At 44.7% G+C, this 16,775-nt stretch overlaps 1 protein-coding gene across 2 annotated transcripts in view; it reads left to right on the top strand.

The window, feature by feature from the left end:
* The first annotated feature begins 6,244 nt into the window (after window positions 1–6,244).
* Window positions 6,245–16,775, top strand: part of SMYD3 (SET and MYND domain containing 3) — a 1,191,717-nt gene continuing 1,181,186 nt past the window's right edge. The window contains exon 1 of one of the 2 annotated variants that reach the window (XM_077283161.1): window positions 6,245–6,600. In XM_077283161.1, the coding sequence (XP_077139276.1) occupies window positions 6,437–6,600 (164 nt within the window). In that variant the 5' untranslated portion in view covers window positions 6,245–6,436. The remainder of the gene's footprint in view (window positions 6,601–16,775) is intronic. The other variant, XM_077283160.1, reaches the window with a different exon arrangement.

Genomic DNA, 16,775 nt, shown 5'->3' with positions numbered 1-16,775 from the left:
GAAGGTACTCAAAGGAATATGGGAGGGGGAATCTGTACCCGAAACGTTTTATGATGCTAATGTTGTAGTACTCAGGAAGGAGGGGAAGGATCCTTTAGATTGTGGATCATATAGACCAATTTCTTTGGTGAACGTGGATTACAAAATTTTTACTAAAATTTTAGCTACTAGATTGAACAAGATCATATTAGATCTTATACACCCGGATCAAACCGGTTTCATGCCTGGGAAAAGCACTTCTATCAATATCAGGCGGGTACAGTCGGTCATACAATATAGTTCTTTGGAACCAGACAACAAGTGGGCATTGGCTTTGCTAGACGCAGCCAAGGCTTTTGACTCCCTCGAATGGCCCTTCTTAATTGCATGTTTACGGAAATATGGGTTTGGAAATAAATTTTTGAGAGGGATAGATACATTATATGCGAAACCTAGGGCACGAATGGTGGTGAATGGCTCAATGTCTGCATCGTTTTCTTTGCATAGGGGGACTCGACAGGGGTGCCCTCTCTCCCCAGCTTTATTTGCCTTGGCGATAGAGGCCTTGGCAATACGAATGAGGTCTTCTGTAGATATTAAAGGGATACATATCGCTGATAGGATGGATGTCATCGGTCTGTATGCTGATGATATGGTGGTGTTTATGGATCAAACGGAAGACACATTACCAAAAGTAATAACGATGATAGATAGATTTAGTAAATTTTCTGGCCTTTATATAAATTGGGAAAAATCTGCTCTGATGCCTCTCTCCCATACCCCAATGTCCTGCCTTGAAACCCTCTCACTGCTACCCATTGTCTCCCAGTTTAAATATCTAGGAATACATATGTCCCAGAGTAGTCACCTGGACTTACATCTTAATATATTCCCGCTACTGGATGTGGTTAAGTCCAAATTCGCTACCTGGGACAAATTACCATTATCTGTGGCTGGACGTATTAATCTCATAAAGATGATATTACTCCCAAAATTGAGCTATTGTTTTCAACATAGCGCGGTTAAAATACCTAAATCTTTCTTCGCAACCCTAAATTCCCTTACTACGTCCTTCATATGGGGAAAGGCTAGGCCTAAGCTTAAATTATCCACCCTACAAAGACCCAAACAAAGGGGTGGGGCGGCCCTGCCAGACTTCTATTTATACTACCTAGCGGGTCAGACCAAAATGTTGAATATGTGGATGCCCGGGAAAACTCTTCCTAACTCTGAACACCATATTCTGTATTCGGCCAAAATTGATTGTCCACTGGGATTTTTGGAGATGGAGAGAACTGCGGTTCCTCATTTACTTCCTTTGCTCCGACTAGCACGATCAATATGGAGGCAAATTAAAAAGGTAACAGGATTTGCTGATATAGCAGCTGAAATGCCATTGTGGAATAATAGTTATTTTCCGGTATTACTGGGTCATCCGTCCACTGAATTCTGGATATCGTACAGTGTCCTTACAGTGAGTAATCTATATAAACAAGGGATCTTTGTCTCCTTTGAACAGCTACAAAATACCTACAGCATACCAAAATCTCAATTTTTCCGTTACCTACAACTAAGGTCATCCTTCCAGTCACACATGCGGAATATGGGTACAGGCCGAGCTATCTCAGATTTACCGTTAATAGGTATCCTTAATTCGCAGGGTCCCCAGGGACTTATTTCCTCTCTGTATACCTATCTGTTATCCATGGGTGAGGGATCCACCATAGATTCAATTAAGGGGAAATGGGGACGGCTTCTCCCAGACACACTGGGAGAGGAATGGGATGAAATTTTGGAATCCCCAACTAAAGTCTCCCCATCAGTTAATAATAGGATGACACAACTATACATCATATATCAATCCTATCTGACCCCGATCCGTCTCTTTAAAATGGGTCGTCTACATTCATCAGACTGCCTGAGATGCCATTCTAGCAATGCAGATTTTATCCACATGATATGGAAATGTCCTATTGTCTTCCAATTCTGGAATGAGGTAACGACATTATTGACATCACTGGTGTCGATCCCTGTCCCACTTGAACCCCTGGTATGCTTGTTTGGAGTATGGGAGGCTGAAACTTGGGATCGTCATACGGGAATTTTTCTGAGGGAGACTCTGTTTTTGGCACGGAAGGTGTTGGCTCTGCGATGGATGGGGGGTTCTTGCCCAACTCTTAGAGCGTGGGTCGACTTGGTAAATTCCATTATTCCGTATGAGCGGGCATTATATCAGAATAGAGGTAATCCAGCCAAATTTGAGAAGATATGGGGAAGATGGAACTCCTCTTGCCATACTGTTTAGGTCAACATAACTTAACAATTATACAAGGAAAGGGTGTAAGATTGCATGGGCATTATTTACTTACAGGGCAGAATCTATCTAGAACTCTCTTTTAAGCGGCAGCATGTTAGTTTTAGAGGTTTCATTAGAAGTTAAGGTAGTTAAAGTTTGAATAAGATATGAACAAATGATTGACATGCATTGCTTGTAACCTTTGCAATATCCCAGACATGGTTATGTGTGGTAATTTTATGTACCTTATGGATAATAACGAATATAAGCAAATGTATGTATGATTCATGCTGTAATCAATAAACGAATTTAAAAAAAAAAAAAGTTTATATTATAACACGGTCATTCAAACAGGTGCAGAGAGAAACTCAAGTCCACAACACTTGGTGTAAATATTAAACGCAGCTTAGCAGTCAATAGGAAACTTCAGAGGAAAATGCAAACAAGCAGAAAGTCAATTAAGCAGTTATTCTTGAGGATACTAGACACGAATAAATCCTTGTCTTTAGTCCAGACACAGATAGATATGCTTATAAGGAAGTTCAAATCATAACTTAGCTCAACCAGGGAGGCCTGATTAGTAGTCTCAGGTTTTGCAGAGCGGCAAACAGCTTACATGTCTAGCAAATGCAGATGGAAGTAACAGGAGCAGCAGATGAAGGAGGATTACTGAACACTGGTGTATGCAGCAGGAACTCAGAGCAGAGTGGCAGGATCTACAACACAGGTTCACAGGAGCAGGTGCAAGGTCAGGGAGTAATCAGGAGCTGAATGCAAAGCAGAATACTCTAGCACAGACTGAAGGCTGGGGTGGAGTTTTATAGCAGGAAGACACGTGCACATGAGACCAAAGACGCCATCTTGAAAAAGGGCAGTAATGCACAAAAGGTGATAAAAAAATGTTCAGAGTCCTGACAAGTAGAGGCTCAGTATTAGGGTATCAGGGGCAGTAATAGGGACACATACGGCAGCAGCGGCTCAGTATTGGGGTATCAGGAGCAGTAATAGGGACACATACAGCAGCAGCGGCTCAGCATTGGGGTATCAGGTGCAGTAATAGGGACACATGGCAGCAGCGGCTCAGTATTGGGGTATCAGGAGCAGTAATAGGGACACATACAGCAGCAGCGGCTCAGCATTGGGGTATCAGGTGCAGTAATAGGGACACATGGCAGCAGCGGCTCAGTATTGGGGTATCAGGTGGAGTATTAGGGACACATACGGCAGCAGCGGCTCAGTATTGGGGTATCAGGTGCAGTAATAGGGACACATACATCAGCAGTGGCTCAGTATTGGGGTATCAGGAGCAGTAATAGGGACACATATGGCAGCAGCAGCTCAGTATTGGGGTATCAGGAGCAGTAATAGGGACACGTATGGCAGCAGCGGCTCAGTATTGGGGTATCAGGTGGAGTATTAGGGACACATACGGCAGCAGCGGCTCAGTATTGGGGTATCAGGTGCAGTAATAGGGACACATACAGCAGCAGTGGCTCAGTATTGGGGTATCAGGAGCAGTAATAGGGACACATGGCAGCAGCGGCTCAGTATTGGGGTATCAGGTGCAGTAATAGGGACACATACGGCAGCAGCGGCTCAGTATTGGGGTTTAAGGTGCAGTAATAGGGACACATACAACAGCAGAGGCTCAGTATTGGGGTATCAGGGGCAGTAATAAGGACACATACGGCAGCAGGGGCTCAGTATTGGGGTATCAGCAAGATGAGGGGTTTGTGCAGGTTGGGAATAGATGGTGATGGCTGGAATGTGAGAAGTGAAATGTGTCTTTGTTGCATTCTCTGCAGACGAGTGGTAGCTGGAAGAAGTTATCATGCCGGTCTGGGCCAGATGGAAAAGACGGGAAAAGTGACGATTCCATCAGAAAGGACGTCAGGGGTAAGTCATTATCTGTAACTGTGCAGTGATCTCTTATGTGCTCGGCAGGGCTGGTTTCTACCACTGACCATATGGCGGTAATATCCATGTTGGTCGTTATATAGAGACTATCTTCAGTAACAGCACAGTCATCTGCTGAGGTTCTCCTCCAGTATTAGGGTATGTGTCCACGTTCAGGAAACGCTACGTGTTTGATGCTGCGCAGAGCCGCGTCGTCAAACACGCAGCGTCCTGATGTTACAGCATAGTGGAGGGAATTTTATCAAATCCCGTCTCCACTATGCGTGGTAACACGCATCCGTCGGCCCTGCGATTCCAGACATGCTGCGCGTCTTTTAAGATCGCAGCATGTCCGTGTACCTTACGGCGCCGCTGCAAGGTAAATCACAGGGCCCTATGTGTGGGGTGCGATGATGCCGGATGTGTACAATGAACACATCCGGCATCATCGCGTCACAGAAGGGGGCGGAGCGGGTTTGCCGCTCCGTCCAAACCGCCGGCCATCCTGAAGGTGGACACGTACCCTTAGGGTATGTGTCCACGTTCAGGATTGCCTCAGGATTTTATGCAGCTAAAATCCTGATCAAATCTGTACCTGAGGTCACTGGCAGGTCACATGCGTTGTCCTTGCGTTGTTTCAGCAATGTAAGGACATGCTGCATTCTTAAAAGATGCGCCGCATGTGCATTTTCGCGGGTCTGCCGCACGCGTCTTTTACTGCATAGTGGAGATGGGATTTCATGAAATCCCCTCCACTATGCTGTAACATCTGGACGCTGCTTTTTTGACGCTGCGGCTCAACGCAGCGTTTCCTGAACGTGGAAACATACCCTTAGGGAGAGTCACCGAGTTGTATCAAGGTTACTTGGTTAGGGGCCCACTCAGAAGCTTCGCCCCCCCCCTGGACCAAAACCCTAACTACGCCTCTGGGCTTACACATGGGCTGCTTATGATCACATAAGGAGGTGAGCCGCTATCACCATGCCCTACAGGTGCCAGCTAGGGGTACTATCACAAATCAGGTTTTCAGTGTCAGGCTAAATCCGGCAAGTGTTGGAAAAACTGGATCCGGCGCGGATTTTTGAAAACTGATGCGACAGATCTGTTTTTTTGACGGATCCGGCTAGCCTATCTATATTATTGGTTAAAAAAAAAAATTGGAGCATGCTCAGTTTAAAAAAACGAATCAGGCCGCCGGATCCGCCTTTTTCCGGATCCGGCACCTTCCGGCTCCCATAGGCTTTCATTGTAGCAAACAGCCGGAAGAACCGGATCCGGAGCTTCAGGTTTTTTCGCCGGAGACAAAAACATTGCAGTAGACATTTTTTTCAGACGCCGGAATCGGAATTTTAGCCAGATCCGGAAAAAAACAGAAGGAACGCTGGGCCATGCGGCGCTAATGCAAGTCAATGGGGGAAAAACCGGTTCCGGTTTTTATTTTTTCTGGTTCAGGTTTTTCTCTAAAGAGCCGGATTTAGCCTGAAACAAAAAGACGAATGTGTGAAAGTAGCCTAAGGCTCGTACACAGTCAGTTTCCCGGTCTACATCCTATTCAATAGAAGTGAAAGCACTGCCATGCTGGTATCGGAATACGCCGGTTTTCTGCACACAAACAGGTCGCATGCAATTAAAAAGGTTATCCTCTATCTGAACAACCCCATTTTAAATGACGGTTTCCCCCTTGCAAAATTAAAAAACATTCCCAATTTTGCTGCCCCAGTGATGTGGGCACCAGGGCTCATGTGACCCCATTACACCACCTGAACAAGCAGAAGGCCGCTGCCAACAGTGGCCACTGACGGACTGCTGCACTCATGAGGGAGTATGATGTGGGTGGGGGAATACTTCATGCACAGAGAGGTTGCCCCGGTAGTGACCCTCTGTAAAAATAACGACTAGAATTTGTGGCCACACTGGCCGCTCCGTGCTATAGCGCCGCAGCACGGCCTCTCCGCAGAATGCAATGCAGCACACGATGTGACGTTTTACCACGTCTGTGATTTCCTTTCATCTCCATTAATTCAATCTCCCAGCAGGTAGAACATCGGCCGAGCACGTAGTGACCGATACGAGACGCCGAGAACCACACACCGCAGTGACTGCACACAGCCGGCGGCGGCAACACTCAGGCACCGCGTCAGCCGCTTCCTGTCACTACTGCGCCTGACCACGCCCCTTACAGGACGTTTCCAAGCACGCAGGCGCAGCACGCAGAGGAGTTGGGGGTGGGAGAACATTGGAAAGCTTTCATAGCTACTTTGCTCAATGGCGGGAAATTTTGAGAAATTCCCGAGTCCCGGGAAGGGCAATGGTCTGCGAGCCACCAGTCACTTTGCCGTGAGCGAGTTGGTAACGTGCGCAGAGCCCTTCGTGTACACCACCTGCAGGACAGGCCGAGGAGCTTCCGTGTGCGACCACTGTCTGCGCAGGTACCGTGACCGTCTGGTTTATAATGTTTCTCTACAGCTGTAGCAGCCGGCCAATGAGAGCACGGGGGCGGGGCCGTTGTCTGTGACTCCTCCCTCAGCCAGGTCCCTTGGTGCACTGCACTGTGGGTATGAAGGGGGCTGTGTGGCACTGGCTAGTTACTTACCAGCGTATGGGAGGGACTACAACAGGCTCAGCATTCTCCAGAAATGTGTCACCTCCTGTGCAGAGATGGCTGCAGCCACATCTGATAATATTAATGTGAACTGACACTGCTCACCATTGCAGCACAGAGCGTCATCCACCCACTGCATTAGTGATAGCGGTATCTACACAACTAAAGGTCACATACTACTATTATTACTGCAGTAGCAGGTTCCCCTGATACCTGATCACATGAGCATTAGGCTGTGGGCCCAGGGGCCTGGCATGCCAAGGTGAGGAGACTTGTAAGCTGCACTGCTCCTCTGGGAAATGAACACTACACATGATCTCCAATCTGGCTTGTATCCTAAGTCATGTGACGAGGCTCGTTAGCGGGTCGCTAATGATTTTTAGGATTGCTACTTCCTATAGGTGGCGCTGTAGAGTTCTAGGCCTCTTCTTCCTGGAACAGACTATTTGCGCATTGGGCTCGGTTCATACACGGCATACATACGCTGACAGAACTGACATGCTGCAAGTCGCAAATTCAGTCAGGAACAAAAAACAGGCGTGTGCATCAGATTTCTGAAATCTCATAGCTTTTGCTGGTGCTGTAAAAAGCAGCTTTTAATTTTCATAAAAAAGTGCATGTGAACATAGCCTTAGAGTGTCTAATTTAAAGGGGGTGTCCGTGTGTAATTACAAGTCTGCAGTCACTCTATGTGCCTGCAGACTTGTGAACCCTCTCATTGTGCGTACTGCGCTTATTCTCTGGTAAAATAGGAACAACCAGCTCACCCCTGCGTATGACTGAGACCCTCGGCACAGGGAAGCCACTCCTAGATCCTATAGAAGAAGCTCCTCCAGGCGTAGGACATTTATACTATATTGCTGCATGAAAATGAAGATGAAATTCATTTTTTAATCGCACCGGGATGAAGTTCTATTTTTGTCTGGAGGAGTTTTTTGCGCATTCTCCAGTGCCAGCTCTGGGAACAGCAGTTATGGGACATACGTGCAATGTATATATTCCCGACCACATTCCGAGTAGATGGGCGCAGCCTCACTTAATGCCCATGTATTGCACGAGGCACGACAAGTCTAGTCGGAATGTGACTTGGAGTATGCACATCGCATTCTTGTGGTCACATGGTCTCCGCTCCCGGTTAATCTTCTCAACGCATAGTGTGTGCGATGTGAGGATTCACAAGTCTGCGGACACAGAGTGACTGCAGACTAAAAACCTATATAAAAGTGGCAACGCTGTAATGGTACCGACCCAAAGAATAAATCCACGTCTTCACTTATACCGCACGGTGAACAGCGCAAAAATAAAAATAAGAACTGTTCTTGTACTGCTTTCTATTTGTTCATTCTTTGTAAAAAATAAAGAACAATACCACTGGCAGTATATACACTACAACCTACCCAGCTGCCTGATTTGGTGGACAACTTCCACCTGTTGTCTAGAAATGGGCATATAAAATTAAAATTAAACATTTTAATTTAATTTTTATTTGTTCATTCTACCTCCCAAAAATCAGAATAAGGCTCAGCTCACATCTATCCTGTGCTTAACGCTTAAATCGTGATTTCCGTGTAAATGGGTTGAACTAGATGGACTTACAGTCTTCCTTCAACCTTAATAACTATGTAACTATGTAACTATGTAAATTGCACAAAACCGCAATTCAGACACAACCCTGATGGAACCACTAACTTATGAGGCAGATCATGTCACTTTGGACCGGTCTGTGTTCCAGCAATTTCCCATCATTTTAGGCATCTTTTTAGCGCACAAGTGTGGGCGACCACAGATCTGTGCACGCCTAAAATGATGGAGTCCACCGGAGCAGACACCAAAGGGAGTACGAAGGGACTTCATCTGCCTCATGGTGGGTGGTTTCCTCGAGTTTCATCTAAATCAGGGGTCCCCAACTCCAGTCCTCAAGGTCCACCAACAGGTCATGTTTTCAGGATTTCCTTAGTCTTGCCCAGGTGATAATTGCATCACCTGTGCAATACAAAGGAAATCCTGAAAACATGATCTGTTGGTGGGCCTTGAGGACTGGAGTTGGGGAACACTGATCTAAATCACTTTTTTGTGGGTTTTACATGGAAACCCAAGGTAAGTGCTCAGCATAGAACCCAATAATGTGATCACAGCCTTATTCTGGAAGCGATCAAATAATATTATGTACCCCAAAGTGTTACCAATAAAACCCTTAATTTATCCCACATAAAACCATTTCCCCCTCAGGTCCGTTATCTGTCACTGGAACTGTAGGGGTCCCACGTTACTGGTAGAACAAAGACTCTGGAAAAGCGATATGCTCCCGTCCCCTCAAATAAAATCCAGTGAATTCTGCGCTCCCAAATCCAAATACCCCCTCCTGACCCCACTGTGCCTAAACCACTGTAAGCGGCCTCATGTTTGGCATATTGTAAGAAGGGACTTAATTTTTGGGTGTATATTGCCAGAAGCACAAGCTGGGCACAAGGTGGCGCTACACCAGGGGCAGACACTGAGAGCTTGGGGGCCCCTGTGCAAGAAATGTGTCTGGGCCCCCCTCCTTTTATGGCAACAAAGCTACATATATATACCTTTGTACATATATATATATATATATATACAGTCATGGCCAAAAGTATTGACACCCCTGCAATTCTGTCAGATAATACTCAGTTTCTTCCTGAAAATAATTGCAAACACAAATTCCTTGGTATTATTATCTTCATTTAATTTGTCTTAAATGAAAAAACACAAAAGAGAATGAAGCAAAAAGCAAAACAGTGATCATTTCACACAAAACTCCAAAAATGGGCCAGACAAAAGTATTGGCACCCTCAGCCTAATACTTGGTTGCATAACCTTTAGCCAAAATAACTGCGACCAACCGCTTCTGGTAACCATCAATGAGTTTCTTACAATGCTTTGCTGGAATTTTAGACCATTCTTCTTTGGCAAACTGCTCCAGGTCCCTGATATTTGAAGGGTGCTTCTCCAAACTGCCATTTTTAGATCTCTCCACAGGTGTTCTATGGGATTCAGGTCTGGACTCATTGCTGGCCACCTTAGAAGTCTCCAGTGCTTTCTCTCAAACCATTTTCTAGTGTTTTTTGAAGTGTGTTTGGGGTCATTGTCCTGCTGGAAGACCCATGACCTCTGAGGGAGACCCAGCTTTCTCACACCAGGCCCCACATTATGCTGCAAAATTTGTTGGTAGTCTTCAGACTTCATAATGCCATGCACACGGTCAAGCAGTCCAGTGCCAGAGGCAGCAAAGCAACCCCAAAACATCAGGGAACTTCCGCCATGTTTGACTGTAGGGACCGTGTTCTTTTCTTTGAATGCCTCTTTTTTTTTCTCCTGTAAACTCTATGTTGATGCCTTTGCCCAAAAAGCTCTACTTTTGTCTCATCTGACCAGAGAACATGCTTCCAAAACGTTTTAGGCTTTTTCAGGTAAGTTTTGGCAAACTCCAGCCTGGCTTTTTTATGTCTCGGGGTAAGAAGTGGGGTCTTCCTGGGTCTCCTACCATACAGTCCCTTTTCATTCAGACGCCGACGGATAGTACGGGTTGACACTGTTGTACCCTCGGACTGCAGGGCAGCTTGAACTTGTTTGGATGTTAGTCGAGGTTCTTTATCCAACATCCGCACAATCTTGCCTTGAAATCTCTTGTCAATTTTTCTTTTCCGTCCACATCTAGGGAGGTTAGCCACAGTGCCATGGGCTTTACACTTCTTGATGACACTGCGCATGGTAGACACAGGAACATTCAGGTCTTTGGAGATGGACTTGTAGCCTGGAGATTGCTCATGCTTCCTCACAATTTGGTTTCTCAAGTCCTCAGACAGTTCTTTGGTCTTCTTTCTTTTCTCCATGCTCAATGTGGTACACACAAGGACACAGGACAGAGGTTGAGTCAACTTTAATCCATGTCAACTGGCTGCAAGTGTGATTTAGTTGTTGCCAACGCCTGTTAGGTGCCACAGGTAAGTTACAGGTGCTGTTAATTACACTAATTAGAGAAGCATCACATGATTTTTCGAACAGTGCCAATACTTTTGTCCACCCCCTTTTTTATGTTTGGTGTGGAATTATATCCAATTTGGCTTTAGGACAATTCTTTTTGTGTTTTTTCATTTAAGACAAATTAAATGAAGATAATAATACCAAAGAATTTGTGTTTGCAATCATTTTCACGAAGAAACTGAGTATTATCTGACAGAATTTCAGGGGTGTGAATACTTTTATACTTTTGGCCATGACTGTGTATATATATATATATATATATATATATATATATATATATATATATATATATATATATATATACAGTACAGACCAAAAGTTTGGACACACCTTCTCATTTAAAGATTTTTCTGTATTTTCAGGACTATGAAAATTGTACATTCACACTGAAGGCATCAAAACTATGAATGAAGGCATCAAAACTATGAATTAACACATGTTGAATTATATACTTAACAAAAAAGTGTGAAACAACTGAAATTATGTCTTATATTCTAGGTTCTTCAAAGTAGCCACCTTTTGCTTTGATGACTGCTTTGCACACTCTTGGTATTCTATTGATGAGCTTCAAGACGTAGTCACCGGGAATGGTCTTCCAACAATCTTGAAGGAGTTCCCAGAGATGCTTAGCACTTGTTGGCCCTTTTGCCTTCACTCTGCGGTCCAGCTCACCATAAATCATCTCGATTGGGTTCAGGTCTGGTGATTGTGGAGGCCAGGTCATCTGGCATAGCACCCCATCACTCTCCTTCTTGGTCAGATAGCCCTTACACAGCTTGGAGGTGTGTTTGGGGTTATTGTCCTGTTGAAAAATAAATGATGGTCCAACTAAACGCAAACCGGATGGAATAGCATGCAGCTGCAAGATGCTATGGTAGCCATGCTGGTTCAGTATGCCTTCAATTTTGAATAAATCTCCAACAGTGTCACCAGCAAAGCACCCCCACACCATCACACCTCCTCCTCCATGCTTCAAGGTGGGAACCAGGCATGTAGAGTCCATCCGGTCACCTTTTCTGCGTTGCACAAAGACACGGTGGTTGGAACCAGAGATCTCAAATTTGGACTCATCAGTCCAAAGCACAGATTTCCACTGGTCTAATGTCTATTCCTTGTGTTCTTTAGCGCAAACAAGTCTCTTCTGCTTGTTGCCTGTCCTCAGTAGTGGTTTCCTAGCAGTTATTTTACCATGAAGGCCTGCTGCACAAAGTCTCTGCTTAACAGTTGTTGTAGAGATGTGTCTGCTGCTAGAATTCTGTGTGGCACTGACCTGGTCTCTAATCTGAGCTGCTGTTAACCTGTGATTTCTGAGGCTGGTGACTCAGATAAACTTATCGTCAGAAGCAGAGGTGACTCTTGGTCTTCCTTTCCTGGAGCGGTCCTCATGTGAGCCAGTTTCTTTGTAGCGCTTTATGGTTTTTGCCACTGCACTTGGGGACACTTTCAAAGTTTTCCCAATTTTTCGGACTGACTGACCTTCATTTCTTAAAGTAATGATGGCCACTCGTTTTTCTTTACTTAGCTGCTTTTTTCTTGCCATAATACAAATTCTAACAGTCTATTCAGTAGGACTATCAGCTGTGTATCCACCAGACTTCTGCACAACACAACTGATGGTCTCAACCCCATTTATAAGGCAAGAAATCCCACTTATTAAACCTGACAGGGTACACCTGTGAAGTGATAACCATTACCGGTAACTACCTCTTGAGGCTCATCAAGAGAATGCCAAGAGTGTGCAAAGCAGTCATCAAAGCAAAAGGTGGCTACTTTGAAGAACTTAGAATGTAAGACATAATTTCAGTTGTTTCACACTTTTTTGTTAAGTATATAATTCCACATGTGTTAATTCATAGTTTTGATGCCTTCAGTGTGAATTTACAATTTTCATAGTCCTGAAAATATAGAAAAATCTTTAAATGAGAAGGTGTGTCCAAACTTTTGGTCTGTACTGTATATATTACACAGTGCCCTCTCTTGTTATGTACAGCACCGTCCCTTACATATCAGATTATATAGAGCCCTGACTTTATTACATACCGTCTTGTCTTGTTAGATATGTGACGCAATGCTTCTTTTCTAATGGGGAAGCTGATGGGCTGGTGATCTGGTCACCGCTTGCTCGATCAGCAGTCATTTTATATTTAACAAGAGAAGGGACTATGTAATAAAAGAGGGCACTGTGAATAACAAAAATAACAAGAATACACTATGTAAGAGACAGTGGTGTACATAACAGCAGAGGAAGCTATATAATAAGTGACGGCACCATATATAACTAGAGAGGATGATACGTAAGAAGTGACTGTTATTCATAATAAAAGAGGAAACTATGTAACTAACGACTGTGTTATACATAATAAGTGAGTACACTATATACTAAGGGACTGTACTGTGCATAATAAGGCTACATTCCTGTATCTGTGTGCAGTGTTGGTGTGCTGCCCACTTTTACAGACGCATTGAGCATGTCCTATGCTGATCCACAAAATCTGATCAGAACAGAACATTCTCTGACCCTCACCGATCTCATTCTCAGATCTGTGATTTTCATGTATGTGTGAATGGACCTATAAAACTCTGAGTCAGTGTGCCATCTGGTAAAAAAAAAAAACACCTGGAAGCACACTGACATTTCACACAAATGTGAGAATGTAGAATAAGGGATTTTACGAAAAAACATTATCACTCCACGTCACACAGTGCACATACAGAATAAGGCTACAATCACATTTGCGTTGCGTCGGGCGCAGGTTCGGCAACGCATAGCGGCGCATGCGTCATGCGCCTATATTTAACATGAGGGCGCATGGACATGCGATGTCTTGCGTTTTGTGACGCATGCGTCTTTTTTGGCGCAAGCGTCAGGGCGCACAGGACGCTGCATGATGCATTTTTTTGCGCCGAAAATCATGCCAAAATTAGACGCATGCGTCACAAAAAGCTGCGTTTTGCATGTGTTGTGCGTTGCGTCACCGACGCTGCACCGCACAACGCAAATGTGAACGTAGCCTAATATCTACATCCAGGCACTTACCGCTGACGTCTGGTCTGATTAGAGCCGCTTTCTCCTGTTTCTTCTCCATCTGGTCAGACCTTCATGTCGACATCTCCCAGCCACGACTCGTCTTGTCGCGATTATCATCACAGCCCTGAAAATATCAAGGTCACATACATTGTATACATACATGTGTCTCCCCCCCGAATACAGATATGTACCCCTCCATTAATATACTATTAACCATGCACGATTAAATTAAATATAATGATAAGCAGCACTGTGCCCCCATTAACTATAATCTCTGACTCCCAATAATACAAAATATTCAGTCTGTGACTCTCCCCAATTAACCATAAGGCTATGTGCACACTGGAAATATGCAAGGTTTTACAGTACAAGCGAAGTGAATGAGATCCCTGAAGTCTCATGCACACACTGCTTATTTTTTTCCTTGCAGATTTGCAGCAAATTAAAATCTGCATAATATCAATACTTGCAGCGTATTCACCCGTACTAATGGGGAAAAATACATAGCAAAAGCATGGCAAAAACGTGGAAAAAAATAAATATGTTTTGCGCAACTTTTTTCCTGCCAACACATTAGGACATGCAGCAGAATTTTCTCCTCCAAATTCTGAACGTGTGCACATAGCCTTAGTCCCTGTTCTGTGTCCCCATCATTCATTATAAGTCTTTGATATCCTCAAAATGAATTTGGAAGTGGGACAAGATGCGATCAAGTATTGAGCATCCTCCGCCACCTCCCAATTCATTACAAGTCCCTGACAGTCTTCTCCCACCTTTCAATTCATTATAAAGGATCCTATAGACCTTTTCGCCTCCTCTCCCACTCCCCAATAAGGCTATGTGCACACGTAGGGAATGGGGTGCAGAATTTTCTGCACAAAATCCGCATCTCCTTGCAGAATCCGCAGCTGCGGATTTGCTGCAGTTTTTATGCGGATTTGCCGCGGAATTGATGCGGATTTTGTGTGGATTTTCTGCAGTTTTCCCCTCTGCGGATTTCTATTATGGAGGGGTGCCGAAACGCTGCAGATCCGCACAAAAGAAGTGACATGCACTTCTTTTAAATCTGCAGCATTTCCGCACTGATTTTTCCGCACCATCTGCACAGCTTTTTTTTAACCCATTGATTTACATTGTACTGTAAATCACAGTGCGTATCTGCAGCGTTTCTGCATGGAAAAATCCGCTGCGGATCCGCACTAAATCCGCATCGTGTGCACATAGCCTAAATGTTAAGTCCTCGATAGCGTCACAATGAATTGTGAGATGAGGGAGGATGCTATCAGTGTCTTAGCATCCTCCTCCACCACCCAATTCATTTTACATCCATATCTAACATCTTCCTCCACCTCTCCCTGTTTGTAAGTCCCCTTTCCTCCCATCCCAATCCCCTACATCCCTCATTGTCCTCCTCCCCCTGCATCCCATCATTGTCCTCTCCCCCCCTCCATCATTACCCTCTCCATCACCTCCATCATTTCCCTCTCCACCACCCCATCATTGTTTTCTCCCCCGCCACCTCTATCATTGCCCTTTCCACCACCTCCATCATTGCCTTCTCCCCACCACCCCATCATAGCCCTTTCCACCACCTCCATCATTGCCCTTTCCACCACCTTTATCATTGCTTTCTATCCCACCACCCTATCATTGCCCTCTCAATCATCTACATAATTTCCCTTTCCACCACCCCCATCATTGCTCTTTCTACCACCTCTATCAATGTTTTCTCCTCCACCACCCTATCATTGCCCGCTCCATCACCTCCATCATTGCCCTTTCCACCACCTTCATCATTGCTTTCTCCCCCACCACCCCCATCATTGCCTTCTCCATCACCCCCAATATTGCCCTCTCCACCACCTACACACAGACAGACAGACACACACACACCACCCACCACTCCGCACGTTCTCCGCAACATCTTCGTCGCCGGCCGTTTTCTTTCTGACACAGACACGCGCTGAATGCTGACGTTATCCAGCCGCACTGCTGTGTTAGGGTATGTTTCCACGGTCAGGAATGGCTCTGTATTTGTTCAGGATTTGACGCAGGTAAAATCTGCACAAACCTGCATTTGAGATCACTGGCAGGTCACCTGTGTTTTTTATGCGTTTTTCCCGCATGCATTTTTGATGCGTTTTTCCATTGCATGCGTTTTTTTGTCAATTTTAAAAAAAAGCTAATTGAAAGTTGGCTTCTGGGAAGAAAAAAAAAGTGATTTCCTGTTTGCAGATATATTGGGATATGTTCCCTCGGTCAGTAAACGCTGCTGGTTGGACGCTGCGTACATCCGCGTTTTTCATGCGGATTTATGTATGTTTTTGTAAGCTAAATAAAGATATACAAAAAAAAGAATTGTGATGTAATTTCCTTCTCCACCCTCTTCTTTTACATACTCCATTGAAGAATAATGTTTACTACACACAGATAAATAGATAATAGATAGATAGTATATAGATAATAGATAGACGATAGATAACTTGTTAAGTTAGCCCCTTAACGACCGCCATTACGCCTTTTAACGGCGGTAGTTAAGGGTACTTAAACCACAGCGCTGTTAATTAACGGTGCTGTGGAAAAAGTGTGTAGTGCCCCCCAGAGTCGGATTTTCTCCAGGGTCTCGGCTGCCAGAGAACATGATTCGGGTCGGTTTTTACCGACCCCGAGGTTGCGATCGCCATTATTAACCGTATAACGGCGACCACAAAAAAACCCTAATATCTCTCTCCTTTGTTGTGATCGCACATCAGAGGAGAGATAAATAGGCCACACCCCCCCCCCCCCATCCCGATATCCTCCTGGTTCCCCCCACGGCCTCCAGCGTCTTCTTCCGGTAAGAAAATGTCAGACACATGCGCAGATAGACCCTATCACAGTGATCAAAATAAAAATAAATAGTAAAACCCCACTTTATCACCCCCTTAGTTAGGGAACAATAATGAAATTAAGAAAACATTTCCATT

The sequence above is a fragment of the Ranitomeya variabilis genome, chromosome 2 (assembly GCF_051348905.1).
Source record: "Ranitomeya variabilis isolate aRanVar5 chromosome 2, aRanVar5.hap1, whole genome shotgun sequence".
NCBI lineage: Eukaryota > Metazoa > Chordata > Amphibia > Anura > Dendrobatidae > Ranitomeya > Ranitomeya variabilis.
Note: the sequence above shows the minus strand (reverse complement) of the source record. Positions and strands in the feature narration are given on the sequence as shown.